The sequence below is a fragment of the Dipodomys spectabilis genome, unplaced genomic scaffold (assembly GCF_019054845.1).
Source record: "Dipodomys spectabilis isolate Male_0828 unplaced genomic scaffold, ASM1905484v1 ptg000273l, whole genome shotgun sequence".
In the NCBI taxonomy this organism is placed as follows: Eukaryota; Metazoa; Chordata; class Mammalia; order Rodentia; family Heteromyidae; genus Dipodomys; species Dipodomys spectabilis.
The window spans coordinates 9,390,338-9,409,409 of record NW_024870950.1 but is presented as its reverse complement, the minus strand read 5'-3'; the positions used below and the strand labels follow the sequence as shown (position 1 = coordinate 9,409,409).

The following is a 19,072-nucleotide window of genomic DNA, read 5'->3' as shown; positions in this document are numbered from 1 at the left end:
ATTGGGAAAAATCAGTTCAATGCCAGCTCAGGCATAAATTCATTTCAATCAATAGTTGGACATAGTGGTAAATGCCTATCATGGTAGCTACGTGGGAAGTATAATTAGGCAGATTGAGATCCAGGTCCACCAGAGCATACAGGCAAGACCCTATTTGGAAGATAATGAAGCCTGGTGCTGGTGGCTCATGCCTATAATCCCAGCTACTCAGGAGGCTGAGGATCTGTGATCTGAGGATCAGAATTCAAAGCCAGCCACAGGAAAGTCTTGTGAGACTGTTACTTCCAATTATCCAACAGAAAACCAGAAATGGCACTGTGGCTCAAAGTGGTAGAGCACTAGCCTTAAGCAAAAGAGCTCAGAGACAGCACCCAGGCCCTGAGTCAAGCTCCACGACATACATATACATATATATATATAGTTATATATATAGTTTTATATATATGTAGTTATGTACTTATATATATATAAGTACATATATATATATATATATATATATATATATAAGTAGTTAAAGGAGTTACTATTCAACAAAACAGTTTATGAATACAGTGCATCTTGATCAATGGTCACCTATTTAATTATTCTCCCCCATTCCTCCCAACCTTACCCCTTCCCTCAATTTTCTTAATTTTGTAGAATATGTGTTGAATCTTATGACTACATTCTCCCCCTTAAGTTATGTTTTGAGTACTTTTTTTTTTTTTTTGTCAGTCATGGGGCTTGAACTAAGGGCCTGGGTTCTATCCCTGAGTTCTTCAGCTCAAGGCTTACAGTCTACCACTTGAGCCACAGTCCCACTTCTGTTTTTTTTCTGTTTATGTGGTGCTAAGGAATCAAACCCAGGGCCTCATGCATACAAGGCAAGCATTCTAACACTGAGCCACCTTCCCAGCCCCTGTTTTGAGTACTTTTTTTTTGGTCGGTTGGGCACTGTCTCTAAGCTCTTCAGCTAAAGGCAAGCGCTCTACTACTTGGGCCACAGCACCACTTCCAGTCTCCTGGTGATTTATTGGAGGAAAGAGTCTCATGGACATTCCTGCCCAAGCTGGCTTTGACCCGTGATCCTCAGATCTCAGCTTCCTGAGTAGCTTGGATTACAGGCATGAGCCACTGGCACCCGGCTTGGGGAAACTTTTACACATCCTTCAAGGCAATTTGAGAACCCCAAGGCCTTTATAAAACAATGATTCAATTGCTGTGATAAACTCTTACAAGCTTTGGAAAAAGGCCATTCACAGGTGGGTGATGGGAGGAACACAGGCCTATTCTCAGACTCTGCTGCTTCCAAGCAGAAATCATAACATATCTACTGGTGATCTCTTTTCAGAACTGGTGGAGTCTCTTTCATTGCAGGGATCTTATGCTGGAAAAATCCATTCTATTGGTGATGCCTTCAGAAACTTTAAAAATCTCCGATCCTTAGATTTATCAAGAAATTTGATCACCAGCCTAAAGGTACATTCTATATTCTATGACCAGCCCCATTAGTCTAATTTAGGTTTGTGTGTGTGTGTGTGTGTGTGTGCGCACGCGCGCACGTGCCCATCTGAATGTGTATGTTGATTCTGGGGCTTGAACTCAGGACCTGGGTGCTGTCGTTGAGCTTTTTTGTTCAAGCTAGTAATTTACCACTTAAACCAGAAGCTCTACTTCTGGCTTTTTGGTGATTAATTGGAGCTAAGAGTCACATGGACTTTTCCTGCCCAGGCTGGCTTCAAACTATGATCCTCAGATCTCATTCTCCTGAATAGATGTGATTGGAGGCATTAGCCACTGGTGCCCACCCTGTAATATGTTTTTATACCTTTTTTCTTCCCACTTCTATAAATTGGATAAAAAAAAAACTGTGAAGATTAATCAAATTAGCATATGTAATTAAATAAACAGATATAACACTCCTGGTACAGTGTTTGGCTTGTAAGTAGGAATTGGTAAATGTTAGCCTTCTATGTTTTGTTTTATTTTATTTTGTTTTGTTTTGTTTGTCATTTGTGGGGTTTGAACTCTGGGCCTGGGTGCTGTTTCTCAGCTCTTCAGCTCAAGGCGAGCATTCTACCATTTGAGCCACAGCACCACTTCCAGTTCTCTGGTGGTTGACTGGAGATAAGGGTCTCATGGCTTTTCCTGCCCAGTCTGGCTTTGAATCATGATCCTCAGATGCTGAGTAGCTAGGATTACAGGCGTGAGCCACCAACACCCAGTTTTGTTTTGTTTTTAATCAGTAACTTATCTGCATTCATCTGAATCAGTTTGCTCAGTTTTCTTAGGGAGAAAATGTTTTGTGATTATTCCTAGCATAATGTTGGAAAACACATGAATTCATGATAGATATTTAACAATTACTTGTTGGTTATAGGCATATAATCCTAGTTTATAATCCTATAATTTTAGCTACTCAGTAGGCTGAGATCTGCGGATCAAGGTTCAAAGCCAGTCCAAGCAGACAGCCCGCCCCCCCCCAGACTATTATCTTCAATTAATGAGTAAAAAGCTAAAACAGGAAGTGTGGCTCAAATGGCAAAGTACCACCAGCTATGAGTGAAAAATGTCCCAGTACTGGAACACATACACACACACACACACACACACACACACACACACACACACACACTTCATCTTTTACTATTTTCTTCTCCTTCAGAAGAAGCTCTTTCTCCTGTAAACTGAGGTTCTTATGAAGTTAGGAGACTAGGCAGGGGCAAAGATGAAAGTCAAAATGGTTCAGCCTGGCTACTACTGGGAAAGCTGGGGAACCACAGATGGAGAAAATTGATTCCAGGTATTTATTTGTCAGATTATTTATTTATTTATTTATTGTTTTGTCAATCGTGGAGGCTGAACTCTGGACCTGGGCGCTGTCCCTCAGCTCTTCAGTTCAAGGCTAGTGCCTTGAGCCACAGCACCACTTCCTGCTTTTTTCTGTTTATGTGGTGCTGAGGAATGGAAACCAGGGCTTTATGCAAGCAAGGCAAGCACTCTACCACTGAGCCAACTTCCCAGCCCCTTGTCAGATTTTTCAAAGGAGACATATTTACACCTGTAAATTCAGGTTTTTTTCCTTTTGTTTTGGTTTTGTGCCAGTCCTGGGGCATGAACTCAGGTTCTAGTGCTGTCCCTGAGCTTTTTTCTTTTTTTTTTGCTCAAGGCTAGCACTCTGCCACTTGAGCCGTAGCTCCACTTGTGGCTTGGTTAATTGGAGATAAGAGTCTCACAGACTTTCCTGCCCTGGCTGGCTTTGTACTGGGATCCTCAAACCTCGGTAGCTAGGATTATAGGTGTGAGCCACCAGTGCCCAGCACCTGTAAAATTCTTTCATGTTTAGAAGGCAGAGTACTCATGGGCAGCAACGTTTTTCTCCTTCTCAGGCAACTGAATGGAAGGTGCACGAAGACTTTTTTTTTTTGGCCGGTCTTGGGGCCTAAACTCGGGCCTGGGCGCTGTCCCTGAGCTCCTCAGCTCAAGGCTAGTGCTCTACCACTTGAACCACAGTGCCACTTCCAGCTTTTTCTGCTTATGTGGTGCTGAGGAATTGAACCCAGGGCCTCATGCATGCAAGGCAAGCACTCTACCACTGAGCCACCTTCCCAGCCCAGCACTCAGACTTTCTCATAGATGACTGACATGTCTACGGCTGTAAAGTAACAGATACATTCCCATCTTTATCTTGAGATCCTTAACAGTGTGCAGTTTCCTAATGTGGTCTTTTCCTTACAGGGCATCCAGTATTTATGTTCACTCCAAGACCTGAATTTATATTATAACAACATCCCTTCATTAGTGGAGGTGTCCCGCCTGCAGCCTTTACCCTTCCTCAAAGAACTAGATCTGAGACTCAATCCTGTTGTCAGGAAAGATACAGATTACAGGCTCTTTGCTGTGTACACACTGCAAACTCTGGAGAAACTGGGTGAGATCCTCTTCCTCCATTCCTTCCCCAGCATCTCACTTCAAATCAGCTGACCCTGAACCTTTTGGATGTGAGCCCAGATTATGCACTGGCAGGAGACATTTGTTTATCAGTCAATATTTATGTCACTTTGTGCAGGCAGGATGTATGACGGGTACTTTTATTGTTTATTGAATGGCCATCTATGATTTTTATCAGTTATTTCCAGCTTTAGTTTTCTTCAGCTGATGGTTTCACCACCACTTCCTAACACAAAATTTCCAGGCTGAGACTCATTTTTCCAGGTGCCTTGACTTTGCAGCTGTAATTAGCAAGAGAAAGCTCATGCAACTGTTCCTTGGGGCTGAGTTGACATGGAACAAGAAATATCCCTTTAAATGAGCTGGCCCTGTACTTCCTTCCAATGTAATTATTGAGTATACATTTCTTATTGATATAAAATTTGATTTCACGTGGCTCAGTGAAAGTCATTGCAGGAAACTAAGTGCATTCCCTTTGGAAAAAAAAAAAAAAGAAATCATATAACTTTCAGCATTAACAAGAGCAGGGGCTGCTATCCACGCTCCGCCTCCACCTTCCTGAAAGGGTTGCTACCCTGTGTGGAGCTGTTGCTATGGCACCCTGAGTTACTGCTTGCTCCAGTGACAACATAATAGCATTATGTTGTGACCTGTTTCCAACACACAAAGATGAGTCTGGTCTTTAGTTTTCCCTCTGTAAATATGGCTCTCTGACCTACTACCGTTTGCTCCCCAAAAGAAACATGCTTAAACCAAGGTTTGTGCCTTCAGATGATCGAACTGTACGTGACAGTGAGAGGAAAGCCGCCAAGCTACATTTTAGTCAATTGGGCAACAGTGAAAATTTTCTTTTAGAGGTGGAAAAAAGGTAAGACAATTATCTACAATTGTTTTTAGTCTGGCTCTAGACATAGGTCATAAGTGAATTTTTGCTTGAAGTCGATTTCTGACAGAAAGCTCCCAGGAGTTGTATGACTAGTTAGCTCTAGAGTAAAGTACTCAGCAAACTGAGGTTTATTAGGACCTCACTGGGTTCATTCCTACGTTGGGTTTGCATTGGATAAAATTATTATAACTCCAAAGGTGGTGTCCACAGCTTATAGATAGGGACAGTATAAATGCCCACCAACTCTCCCTTGGTAGAAATACCAAACAGTGAATGGTCTTTTTCTATTGAATAAGGAGGTTACATTATAATATATAAGACTGTTGGAGATAGAATGAAAGTACTTCTCTACAAACTTCTCGAGACTCTCACGAATCTGGATTCTCTCCCTCCCCCCCTTTCTCTCTGTCTCTGTCTCTGTCTCTCTCTCTCTCTCTGTCTCTCTCTCTGTCTCGTTGATCCTGGGGCTTGAACTCAGGGCCTGAGTGCTATCCCTGAGCAATTTTCACTCAAAGCTACCACTCTACTGCTTTGAGCCACAGCTCCCCTTCTGGTTTTTTAGTAACGAGTGAGTCTCACAGACTTCATTTTCCTGCCTAGTTTGGCTTCAAACCATGATCCACAGATCTTAGTCTCCTGTGTAGCTAGGATTACAGCCATGAGCCACCAGTGCCTGATGATTTTCCATTTCTTTACAAAAATCATATCCAGTAAAAGTGTTTATCTTCTATCCTAAACCTATGCTTTCAAAAGTTAGCATTGGCCATGCGCTGGTGGCTCATGCCTGTAATTCTAGCTACTCAGGAGGCTAAGATCTGAGGATCATGGTTCAAAGCCAGCCTAGGCTGAAAAGTCCATGATGCTCTTTTGGGGGGTGGGGGCGGGGGGTCAGTTGTGGGGCTTGAACTCTGGATCTGGGCACTGTCCCTGCGCCCTTCAGCTCAAGGAGAGTGTTCTACCACTTGAGCCACACACAGCGCCATTTGCAGTTTTCTGGTGGTTAATTGGAGGAGTCTCACAAACAAAGCAGTTCTTGCCCTGGCTGGCTTTGAACCGCCATCCTCAGATCTCAGCCTTCTGCTTAGTATTACAGGTGTGAGCCACTCACGCCCACCTGTGAGATTCTTACCTCCAATAAACCACTAGAAAACTAGAAGTGGTTCTGTGGCTTAAGGGGTAGAGCACTAGCCTTGAGCTGAAGAGCTGAGGGTCAGCGTCCAGGCCCAGAGTTCAAGCCCTACAAGTGACAAAAATAAAAAAGAGCTTTGTTAATTTTGAGGATTAGGTACAAATCCATCACAACTTAAATAATGCAGAAAAGAATATGCAAAAGTCAAAATTATTCTACTATTAATGTTTGGTATACATCTTTCCAGACAACTGTGTACTATAAATGTACTCATTAATCTATCCTATCAGTCTAGTTTGTTAGTGTTTTTCTGATGATTATTATTGAGAATTTGAAAAGTTCAGGGGAAAACAAACTACAAGGCTTTTTTCAAATAAGATCAATCCCACCATCTAGAAATGAACATGAATTAAGGCAAACAATCTTCAGTCTTTTTTTTTTTTTTGCCAGTCATGGGGGCTGAACTCTAGGCCTGGATGCTGTTCCTCAGCTCTTCAGCTCAAGGCTAGCACTCTACCACTTGAGCCACAGCACCACTTCCAGCTTTTTCTGCTTATGTGGTCCTGAGGAATCGAACCCAGGGCTTCATGCATGGAAGGCAAGCACTCTACCACTGAGCCATCTTCCCAGCCCCAATCTTCAGTCTTAAAAAGATTATTTACCTTAATTAGTGTTATGTGTGTATATTTATAATATAAATACATATATATGATCTATAGCTCTATCTATAGCTATCTATAGAGCTAGAGATACACACATATACACATATCTATCTATACCACATTATTTTACAGTAATTTCTTTTTACCATCTTTTCTCCACACTAGAACATAAGCTTATAAGAACAAAGACCTTTTTGATCTTATATATTACAGAATCTGTAGTGCTATGTCAGGGATTGGCATGCAGAAGTGCTAAGAAATCATTTGTTGAATGATAAATAATGAAGGCCAGCCATGTCTGTTGGCCTGGCATCTTTTCCAGTGACTTTGCTTAACTCTGCTCTGATCTGTAGGTTAGTAGTGTCAACTTACATAGCATAGGGGCTGGGAAGGTGGCTTGCTCAGTGGTAGAGTGCTTGCTTCGCATGCATGAGGCCCTGGGTATCCCCAGCACCACATAAGCAGAAAAAGCCAGAAGTGGCGCTGTGGCTCAAGTGTAGAGCACTAGACATGAGCTGAAGAGCTGAGGGGCAGTGCCCAGGCCCAGAGTTCAAGCCCCATCACCAACAAAAAACCAAACAAGCAAAATAAAAACTTACATGGCATAAAATTTATCCTGCTATAGACAGAAATGAAATGTTCCTAAAAAGGATTTTTAGTAACACACACACACACACACACACACACCAAATTTCTATTTCAAATACATTGGTGTTTTCTGTGTACCATAACAAAATAGAGAGAATCAGTGTATAACTGAATAAAATGTATAGCAAGGTATATAATTAATTCCATCATTAATCTGTTTAGGCCCAGAAAATCATTTGGTATATGACAGGATAGAATCATATGCTGCTCTTTTTTTTTTTTTTTTAATTGTCGGTCATGGAGCTTGAACTCTGAGCCTGGGCACTGTCCCTGAGCTCTTCAGCTGAAGGCTAGCATGCTACCACTTAAGCCACAGTGCCACTTCCTGCTTTTTCTGTTAATGTGGTGCTAAAGAATCGAACCAGGGCCTCATGCATGCAAGTTAGGCACTCTACCACTGAGCCACTTTCCCAGCCCACATATGCTGTTCTTCAGCTTCCCAGGGCCCTCTGCCTGTATTCCTAATTTTGTATGGCCTGCAAATGATATTATACCTATTCAAGTAGCCCTTGATAGAAAAAAATGTTCCCCAGCCCTGAGTGATGGCTAAACCAGAGGTTAAATTCTACTCTATGCCTAGTAATAACATTCATTTTTTTTTTACAAGCCCTCCAATCTTGGGGGAAGTTTTTAAAGCCTCACTGGTTCCTATAAAATGGAGTTGATAGGTAGTAGGGAGGCTTTTATGATGAAATGAGAAAGTGAGTATAAAGCATATGGTCTAGCTTTCCTGTACTTCCAAGGTACTTAACTCAATCAAGGACAAACACTTGCCCTTGTTAGCTGTTATTATAGCTAATGGCTATACTTGTCACCACTATAACACTAGAATCTGCCCTATCTGTATCTTAACTATAAATATTTTAAGTAAAAAAAATATTACCATCTCAATCTGTCAGACTTTTCAAATTTGAGTAAGTTCTGAATTTTCTCTTTAAGTTCTGAATATTCTTTCACATTTAAGGCTTTCACATTTAAGGTTCAACTATAATATCTTCTCATCATTATTCTTAGTCAAAACTGATTTAAAACATTTTTGGCTTTAACTAAGATACTATAAAAATGTAGTTAACATATCTTAGAGCATTTGAGAGGAAAAAAATAAAAAAGGTCTGACCACCATGAACCAATTTCTAAACATCATGGACTGGTGATCTCAAAAGCTTTCTTTCAAGCTGGGCACCAGTGGCTTATGCTTGTAATCCTAGCTGAGATCTGAGGATCATGGTTCAAAGCCAGCCCAGGCAGGAAAGCCTGTGAGACTTTTATTCAATTACTAAAACCAGACATAGAACTATGGATCAAGTGGTACAGTGCTAGCCTTGAGCACAAAAAGCTGAGTGACAGCACATAGGCCCTGAGTTCAAGACCCAGGACTGGTGCACACGTAAACAAATACACACATGGGGCTGGGAAGGTGGCTCAGTGGTAAAGCGCTTGCCTTGCATGCCAGAGGCCCTGGGTTCGATTCCTCAGCACCACATAAGCAAAAAAGAAAAAAGCCGGAAGTGGCACTGTGGCTCAAGTGGTAGAGCGCTAGCTTTGAGCTGAAGAGCTGAGGGACAGCACCCACATCCAGAGTTCAGGCCCCACAACTGGACCAAAAAAAAAAACAACATATACACACATGAAAATAAAGGCTTTCTTTCAACTTTTAATTAAATTCTTCTGTTTGACAGCTCTAGGGAGAAGACAATGAAAAACTGTGTGACAGATGAGGGCTCTGCATTAAAAGTCAGTGTGGAGGTTGACACCAGGATTGAAACAGGTCAGCATTTTCTCTGTGATCACAAAATGATCAAGACATCAGTGGTCTCAGCTGTCATAGCCAATATTGGGTAGAATGACGACAAAGTAGTTGAGAAAGCACAGACTGGAAGCAAGCCCAAGATCGATTGGCTGTGTTTTTCCCCCCTTCCTCCTGCTGCCAGAAGGACCCTGGGTTGAGGCTTTCAAAGCACAAGCTGTACTCAGAGAGTTCAATTTCATTTACATAATTTTACGTCATTCATATACCCGTCCAAAAAATAAACTTTAATATTACTTTGCTCATCCCTGTCAGCCCCTAGGCACCGATAAGGTAATTGAACTCCTTAGCCAGAATCTTTTGACTCATCTGCATCCATACAGCTTATACCCTGGGCCTCCTGAGTTCCCAAACCAAGCACTTTTCCTGCTATAGGATCTCTTGTGCTTGATTGTGCTCTATTTCCATAAGCACTATTGGTTCTTCAAAATGGTTACAGTGATACCACTTTGATGATCCTGCCATATGCTAAGCAAGCTTTCCACCAGAAAGGTGTGTGTGTGTGTGTGTGTGTGTGTGTGGTGTGTGTGTGGGTGTGTGTGGGTGTGTGCTGGTCCTGGGGCTTGAACTCAGGGTTTGGGTACTGTCCCTGAGCTTTTGTGCTTAAAGCTAGAATTCTATCACTTGAGTCATAGATCCACTTTCATCTTTTTGGTTGTTAATTGTATGTAAGTCTCACAGACTTTTTTGCCCTACTGGCCTAGAACTACAATCCTCAGATCTCAGCCTCCTGGGTAGCTAGAATTACAAACATAAGACACCAGAGCCTGGCCAGATTACCTTTTTCACTGGAGAAAACTTTCTTCTGTCCTAGAGTCTCTGCCCTTCTGCAAGATTTATTCAATTATACACAAACGCTTTTTAAAAAATCCAGTAGCCAGGCACCAGTGGCTCATGCCTATAATCCTAACTATTCAGGAGGCTGAGATCTGAGGATCACAGTTTAAAGCCAGCCCAGGCAGAAATTCTGTGAGACTCTTATCTCCAATTAACCACCAGTAAACTGGAAGTGGTGCTGCGGCTCAAGTGGTAGAGCACTAGCCTTGAGCCGAAGAGCTGAGGGACAACACCCAAGCCCAGAGTTTAAGCCCCACAACTAACAACAACAATAACAAAAAATCCAGTAGATTGAATAGATGAGCTTTGTAGTTTAGATATCAAAGGTTTAGCATATATTTTATTTTCATGATTTCTTATCTGCCCATATGAACATAAATTCTAAGTCATTTCTACATTATATTGTGGCAAAATAAACTTTTGCTTTCTTTGATGTCTCAGTGAACATAAGTGATGAATGGTAATATAGTTTGTTTTATTTCATTTTTAAAGGTATTTCTTACATTTCAAAAATCATGTGACTTCAGATAATAATTTGGAAAATTCAAAATGCATGAAAAACATTTTAACCATCAATAGAGATAATCCAAATTCACAGTTTTCTATACAGACTTCTCTGGTATACAATCTTTGTTATTCAGCCTAGCATTTCTTCTAGGTCAAAGCATTTCTATAGCCATTCCTGGACAGAAGAAAATGCTTTGAAGCATAATTTGACAGCCTCTTTTCCTATGAGCTAATTTAGACTTCATTTATGTCGTGTCATTAGCACACATATTCCCTCCAAGAGTTAAAAATGTTTCTCCAAGTGTACAATCTCTACTGAGCACCAACTGCTTTACTAGACAGATGGCCCATTTCTGAAAGTTCTTGGAAGCCCCAGCTGTTGTCTGGATTTTTATAAATATATATAAAACTAATTTCTTGCCACTTTGAGCCATTAGAGCTGAATTTTCCACTGGAAATTGTGTTTGCATTGAATCCCTGGAGAGGATAGCTAGTAAGCACTGCTGGTAATCCAATATGATTAAAGTGGTTATGTTGTATTAATGGTCATGCCACAGGCTAAGAGAAAACCTTCCTGAAGGACAGAACCCACTACTCCATGGTTCAGACAGGGCTTTCCCACCAATCATTTCAAATGGACATGGAGCAGTTACTGGCTTGGATCTTCATCCTGTTCTCTTAACCACATAGTTTTTGGCTCTCTCTCTTCTTTCTCTCAGCCTCCCTGGCCCCCAAATAAACACACCTAGGCTATATTTTCAGAGTCTCCTGTCCTCTCTTTATTCTTTGTCCTTATTGGTCTAATATATTTCAATAGTTTTCTTTATAAGTAAATAGATTTATTATTTAGATTTTTCTCATATGTAAAGAATTTTTCTCACTAGGCCAGTGTCTGCATCAATGCTGCATCTCTGTTGACCAGCTATTAACATACACTTAGAGTCACCACTTAGAAAACATGCCCACCCCAACCCAAAAAGCCAAACAAAGCCCTAAGCATAATCCTCCATGCTTGCCCCATCTGAAAATAATTGGAGTTTGATGCTGTGTCTTAGGTGCATCTGAACATTCATACCCTTCTGTTAGTGTGTGTGTGTGTGTGTGTGTGTGTGTGTGTGTGTGTGCGCGCGCCAGTACTGGGGCTTGAACTCAAGACCTAGGTACTGTCTGTCCCTTTGTTATTTCTGCTCAAAGTGAGCACTCTACCACCTGAGCCGTAACTCTCCTTTTAGCTTTTATGGTGAATAATTGGAGGTAAGAGTCTCATAGACCTTCTCTCTGGGCTGGCTTTGAACCATCATCTCAGATCTCAGCCTCTTGAGTAGCAAGGATTACAGGTGTGAATCACTGAGCCTGCTCTGTATTTGCTGAGTGTAAACTCTGGCCCTGGTACTTCCCATGATCTCATTTAATCCTCACAACCTTGAAGTTGTTTGACAGGTGAAGCTGAGACCCAAAGAAGTGAAATAACTTGCCCTACTTACATAGCAAGTGGAGGAGGCAGGATGCTGACTCTGGTCCATATATTATTAAAGTCTTCCTCCAACTCTCTTCTTCCTTCCATTTATTCTGTACTTCATAGCCAGATTAATTCTCTTAAAACAGCATGATCACTAATTACATTTGCCTGCTCAGAAACTTCCATGCTTCCCATTGAACTACTATATTAATTCTAAGCTTTTTGACCTGGCATGCAAGGCTCCTCTAAGCTCTGGTTGCAACTTTATTTCTTCAGCCTTGCTTGAAACCTATCTCATTTCTCCACTACAATGTACAATGGTCCAATCAAATCAGACCACTCTTTTCTCCCCACAGAGTACTTCCTTAATACACTACTCTGAAATACACTCATAAAAGCCTACTTTTTCTTTATGGCCTACCTCAAAGTTCTTTCATTTTAATGAAATTTTTTTTTAAATTCCTCAACCAAAAAGATACTTTCTATTTTTGTAAATTCATATAACTTGCCTTCTGGAACATATACTCTGGTCATAGAAAAAGCAAACATTCCCTGAAGCACTTTCAGCATCATTCTTATTTTATTTTTTTGTCGTGGAGCTTGAACTCTGAGTCTGGATGCTGTCCCTGAGCACTTCAGCTACCACTTGAGCCACAGTGCCCACTTTCGGCTTTTTCTGTGTATGTGGTCCTGAGGAATCAAACCCAGGACCTCATGCATGCAAGGCAAGCACTCTACCACTGAGCCACCTTCCCAGCCCTCAGCATAATTTTTAAAAACTGAGGCCAGACATTGGTGGCTCATGCCTATAATCCTAGCTACTGAGGTTTGAAGCTAGCTCTAGCAGGAAAGTCTGTGAGACTCTTATCTCCAATTAACTAGCAAAAAGCCAGGAAAGGAGAGGTGGTTTAAGTTGTAGAGCATTAGCTAGCCTTGAACAAAAAAAAAAAAAAAAAAACACTGAGAGACAGCAACCAGGCCCTGAGTTCCAGTCGTCTTACCAGCACAAAAAGAAAAAAGAAAAAGATCGCGGTGTGGGTATTGCTGGTTTGTTTGCGTGTTTGTTTTGAAATGAAGTCTCATGAACCCTTCTGCCTGTTCTGGCTTTGAACTTTGATCTTCAGAATCTTAGCCTCCTGAACAGCCAGGATTTATAGGCTAGGATTACCAACAGCACCCAGCAACTGTTCTCATTTTACAAGTGAGGAATTCAAAGCAGAAAGAGGCTGGTCTAAATAGTGAATCATGTAGACTGCTGAGTAGAGCCTGGAGATATATAATGCTAGGAGTGGTCCCAGCATCTCCTTCTGCAGCAGATTCATTATTCACTGAGGAAGTGTGCAAAATATGATTTGCCTTTCTCTTTATTTCTATGGACATGTCATAATTTATGAAGTCATTTCATATCTATTGTTTTTTCACCTCAACCCTAAAAGGTAAGCAGTTTGGATTTTATTATCGCTGTTTTATAAAACAAAGTGAAAGATTCCAGGAGGTGAAGTTGTTTTCTCTAGCTCACCTGGATTCCATTATCTTTCCCTGGAAAACATGCTGCCTTAGAGGTCTGGTCAGAGCTTCAGTGCATTCCTTTTCTTTTTTTTTTTTTATTGTAAAGCTACTATACAGAGGGTTACAGTTACATGAGTGAGGTTATGAGTACCCTTCCTCTTGAACCTTGTTACCCCCTCCATTGTTTTCCCCCTACCATCCCCTCCCTCCCTCCCTTCCCCGAGGTTCTTTTTTTTTTTTTTTTTTGATTGTGATTAAATGATTACATAATTTCAAAGTCACAAGTTCATTCTAACTTCCCTGGAGCAAATTGTCTACCACAGTCTGTAATATATAACAGTGTTCACATGTTATATACCATATTTGTGATCAGCAGCATGGGGATATTTAGTAGTGGTTCAACCAGATGAGCAGGAGTTCTTTGTTTCTTAAGTCCTGTTAGTTTTGTCGTATCACCTAACCTTTTGGATTTAGCATCCACTTATCAGGGAGACCATGTACCGTTTGTCTCTTCGTTCTTGGCTTACCTCGCTCAACATGATTCCTTCTAGCTCCATCCATTTCCCTGCAAATGCCATTATTTTGTCATTTCTAATGGCTGCATAATATTCCATTGTGTATAGATACCACAATTTTTGGATCCATTCATCTGTGGTGGGGCACCTAGGTTGTTTCCATATCCTAGCTATTGCGAACAGTGCTGCAATAAACATGGAGGTGCACGTGTCCTTGTATATTGGTTCCTGTTGTTCAGGGTAGATGCCTAGAAGTGGTATGACTGGGTCGTAAGGGAGGTCAATCTTTAGCTTTCTAAGGACCCTCCAGACTGCTTTCCAAAGTGGTTGTATAAGTGTACATTCCCACCAGCAGTGTAATAGGGTTCCTCTTTCTCCACATCCCCTCCAGCATTTGTCGTTGGCTGATTTGTGGATGTGGGACATTCTGACTGGGGTAAGGTGGTATCTCAGGGTTGTCTTTATTTGCATTTCCTTCACCACCAGGGATGATGAACATTTCCTCATGTGTTTCTTTGCCATTTTTATTTCTTCATTTGAGAAGTCCCTCTTTAGTTCCCTTGCCCATTTAGTAATTGATTTGTTAGGTTTGGGAGGGATTAGTTTCTTGAGTTCCCTGTATATACAGGATGTTAACCCCTTGTCTGATATATTGCTGGTAAATATTTTTTCCCAATTAGTTGGTTGTCTTTCTAGCTTAGTTGCGATAGATTTAGCTGTGCAGAAGCTTTTTATTTTAAGGTAGTCCCATTTGTCGAGTCTCTCTCCAACTTGTTGTGACCCTGGGACTCTGTTCAGGAAGTTCCTTCCTGTGCCTATTAGTTCAAGCATTCCTTTTCTTTTAATGCAGATGCAAACAAAGGACTTTTTATTCCCTTCCCCAACCGAGAAATAATAAAGGATTCCCTAACCAGTACTTCTGCAACCCAGGGCAATGGTACACCTGGCCAGAAATCAGACACTTTCCCACTGGGGACACAGGTAATGTATTCATTCTTTTGCTGATAGGATAACTAGCCAAAGGCTAACACTAATAACTTAATGGACTCTCAGTTCTTTATAAAGGTCTAAAAGTACTTGTTTGATATAGGCATTTTGGACCCTCTAAAATGAAAAGGCAAGATAGGATGCCAAAGAGCCTTCTCTGTTAATATCAGTCTCTCACGAATCTCATATAAAATATCTTATTTTTATACATGTAACTAATATGTTTTTTATGTCAAAGTTATTTTAGTGCTCAAAAAGTGATGTGTAACAGTTATAGTTTGGGGCTAGTTATAAACTTCTTTCATGTCTCCATATCCTGTTCCCTATCTTCTTTTTTTAATTAAATTTAATTAATTAATTAATTTATTTATTTTTTGCCGGTCCTGGGGCTTAAACTCAGGGCTCAGGCCTCGTCCCTGAGCCTCTTTGTGCTCAAGGCTAGCACTCTATCACTTGAACCACAGCACCACTTCCAGCTTTTTCTGAGTAGTTTATTGGAGATAAGAGTCTCATAAACTTTCCTGCCAGACTGGCTTCAAATTGTGATCCTCAGATCTCAGCCTCCTGAACAGCTAGGATTACATGTATGAGCCCTGGTGCCTGGCTTCTCATCTTCTTAAATTTTCTGTCTTTACCTTTTGTAATATATATATTATATATATAAAACCCTACATTAATTATACAGCAGGACAGATGACAATGGGAAAGTAGAGATCCTACAAGTTGTGGCAAGAACTAAAAGTAACTAGGGGGCTGGGAAGGTGGCTCAGTGGTAGAGCACTTGCCTTGCATGCATGAAGCCCTGGGTTCGATTCCACAGCACCACATAAGCAAAAAGAAAAAAGCCGGAAGTGGCGCTATGGCTCAAGTGGTAGAGCGCTAGCCTTGAGCTGAAGAGCTGAGGGACAGCTCCCAGGCCCAGAGTTCAGGCCCATGACCGGACCCAAAAAAAAAAACAAAAAAAGAATGAAAAGTAACTAGTTTTCAGTAAAACAAACAAAAAGAAGAACACTTTTCATTGGTTTGTGTTTAAAGCTCTTACTTGGGTGACTTAGAAATGACTTCTACACTCCCCCCACCTTTTTTTTTTCTTTTTTGGTGTTAGTCCCTGGGGCTTGAACCCAGAGCCTGGGTATTGTTCTTGAGCTAGTGCTAGTGCTTGAGCCACAGCTTGACTTCAGCTTTTTGGTGGTTAATTGGAGGTAAGAGTCTCACAGACTTTCCTGCCCAGTCTGACTGGAACCCACAATCCTTAGACCTCAGCCTCCTGAGTAGCTCAGATTACAAGTGTGAGCTACCAGTACCCAGCCTCTATTGCCACTTTTTAAAAATCTTAGACTTAAGGAAAAGGAGATATAGATACAGGCTATTTCAATCTAGAGATTAGGCAATTCTTAGACTTAAAAATTGTGGGTTTTTGTTTGTTTTTGCCAGTCCTGGGGCTTGAACTCAGGGCCTGAGCATTGTCCCTTGAGCCTCTTTGTGCTCAAGGCTAGCGCTCTACCACCTGAACCATAGCCCCACTTCCTGCTTTTTTTCTGTGTATGTGGTACTGAGGAATTGAATCTGGGCCTTTAGGCATGCTAGGCAAGCACTCTATTGTTAAGCCATATTCCCAGCCCCCAAAAATGTTTTAAAACCTAAAAAAAGGAAATAGAAGTGTGGCTCAGGTGGTAGAGGAGCCAGCCTTGCCTGAAAAAGAAAAAAAGCAAAATGAGAGCTTGAGGTCTATGTTCAAGCCCTACTATTGGCAAATAAACAGACAAAAGAAAGGGAAAAAGAAAACTACTCAGAAATTATATTTTGAAGTGAGAGAAAAAGGAAATTGAATCGCTTGCTGTAAGTCTTTTAGCTTAACAAGTAAGGAAGTAGGACTTCTTATTTGTTGTGACTACTGTGAAGACACCAAATACTTCAAGCTACTAATCAAACCTTAGATTGCTTTCTGTTTTGCTTCAGTTCTTGCCTAGTTATGCCTCTGATTGATTCCTAACATATTAAAACTTCTATTAATTCCTGGGGTTGATACTGAGATTTACCAGAACATAAAATAAATATAAAAATCACTTGAACAGAAAAGAGAAAGTTCAAGAAAGTGACCTATCATTTGTATGCTGAGGTATTTGAAGCAGAGAAAATACAGTATTTCAAAGTTCAATATGTCCTTTACTTTCTAAGGATGTTTGGTATTTTCAAAGAGCCTCCTAACCAGCTCTAAAGCAACTCTAGAACCTTGAATTGTGACAAGCTCCACCCTGGGCCTTTGCTTGAGTATCTATTTCCTTTGCTTGCAAGGATGGCCATCTTTACTAACAGGAAAGGACTCTGAACGTGGTCCAGTGAACTCTTGTCTAAATGTCCACAGATGCCCTTCTAAAATTTTTGAACTTTTTTTAGCTACAGGAAGTGACAAGAAGAGAGATACCAAGTGACAACCACCAGGAAGATGGTAAATATTTTGCTCACTGAATAAATATTTTTCTTCATGTTATCAAAGAAATCTGGATGTGATGAAATTAAAAGATGGTGGTGATATAACTGCGGGACCCTGTTTGGCCCGTTTTCTGTTTTCCTGGAAGGGAGAGGAAAGGCGGGAGGGAGAGAGGCAGGGGCACCTTGGATGCTAGTAGCTGGGAGGCTTTTCTGCTCTAAGGGTTGATGTTCTGTCTCCTTTGTTCTTGTCATATTGGTTATTCTGTTTCTTTTTCTTGCTTCTCTTGCCTTCTGAACTTTTTGTGTTATTTTCAAAATGACAATTAGTGTCTTTAACTTTATTTATTTATGAATCTAGGGCTTTTACTTATTAGCTGGCACTCTACCACCTGAGCCATCACCACTAACATAATTTAAAAATTAATCAACATCTTAAGTCTTCCCTTGGATAATTTTTTTTTTTTGGGTCCGGTCGTGGGGCCTGAACTCTGGGCCTGGGTGCTGTCCCTCAGCTCTTCAGCTCAAGGCTAGCCGTCTACCACTTGAGGAACAGCGCCACTTCTGGGTTTTTTTTTTTTTTTTTTTTTGCTTATGTGGTGCTGAGGAATCGAACCCAGGGCCTCAGGCATGCAAGGCAAGAGCTCTACCATTGAGCCACCTTCCCAGCCCTTCCCTTGGATAATTTAACCTTACAGTACTTTTCTCCATTTAATCCCTCCTGACATGTCTTATTCCTATGGATTTTTATTCTTACATGTTTTAAAACCCTACAAGATGTTTTATGCAATGTTTATGTACATTTACCCACTTTGTTTTCTTTTTGCTGATTTTTTTTTTTTTTGGGTCCGGTCGTGGGCCTGAACTCTGGGCCTAGGTGCTGTCCCTCAGCTCTTCAGCTCAAGGCTAGCGCTCTACCACTTGAGCCATAGCACCACTTCCGGCTTTTTTCTTTTTGCTTATGTGGTGCTGAGGAATCGAACTCAGGGCCTCATGCATGCAAGACAAACGCTCTACCACTGAGCCACCTTTCCAGCCCCTGCTGATTTTTTTTTTTTTTTATCCCAAACTTCCCTCTGAGATGATTTTCCTCTAGTTTATGCTACTTGCTTTAGAATTCACTTTAGGCCTTTGGTTATGAAACCCTCATTTCACCATCATTCTTAAATAGCATTCTTGCTGAGTATAGATTTCTAGGTTAACAGTTGTTTCAGAATATTGCAGTTATGGAAGTGGTGCTGTGGCTCAAGCAGTAGAGTGCTCGCCTTGAGCTGAAGAGTGCAGGGACAGCCCAGAGTTCAAGCCCCATGACCGACCAAAACAACCAAAAAAAAAACCCCAGAATATTGCAGTTATTCCACTATATTCTATCTTTTGTGCTTACATTTGAGAAATCAGTTAGCAGTCTATAACTCCTGCAAGGATCATCCATTGCTGCTTTTAAGATTTTCCAGTTTTATTTGGAGTTGAGGTGTGGCTCAACTGGTAGAGCACCTAACAAATACAAAATCCTAAGTTTGAACCCCAGTATAAGAAAGAAAGAAAAAGGGGCTGGGAAGTTGGCTCAGTGGTAGAGCCCTTGCCTTGCATGCATGAGGCCCTAGGTTCGATTCCTCAGCACCACATAAGCAAAAAGAAAAAAAGCCAGAAGTGGTGCTGTGGCTCAAGTGGTAGAGCACTAGCCTTGAGCTGAAGAGCTGAGGGACAGCACCCAGGCCCAGAGTTCAGGCCCCACGACTGGACCCAAAAATAAAAAAGAAAGAAAG

At 41.2% G+C, this 19,072-nt stretch overlaps 1 protein-coding gene across 3 annotated transcripts in view; it reads left to right on the top strand.

The window, feature by feature from the left end:
* Positions 1 to 19,072, top strand: part of Lrrc36 (leucine rich repeat containing 36) — a 42,444-nt gene that overhangs the window by 5,985 nt on the left and 17,387 nt on the right. For 2 of the 3 annotated variants that reach the window (XM_042700883.1, XM_042700882.1), the window contains exons 2-7: positions 1,331 to 1,458; positions 3,718 to 3,910; positions 4,702 to 4,798; positions 8,935 to 9,023; positions 14,740 to 14,870; positions 17,274 to 17,325. In XM_042700883.1, the coding sequence (XP_042556817.1) occupies positions 1,331 to 1,458; positions 3,718 to 3,910; positions 4,702 to 4,798; positions 8,935 to 9,023; positions 14,740 to 14,870; positions 17,274 to 17,325 (690 nt within the window). Of the gene's footprint in view, positions 1 to 1,330; positions 1,459 to 3,717; positions 3,911 to 4,701; positions 4,799 to 8,934; positions 9,024 to 14,739; positions 14,871 to 17,273; positions 17,330 to 19,072 lie in introns of all 3 variants that reach the window. The other variant, XM_042700881.1, reaches the window with a different exon arrangement.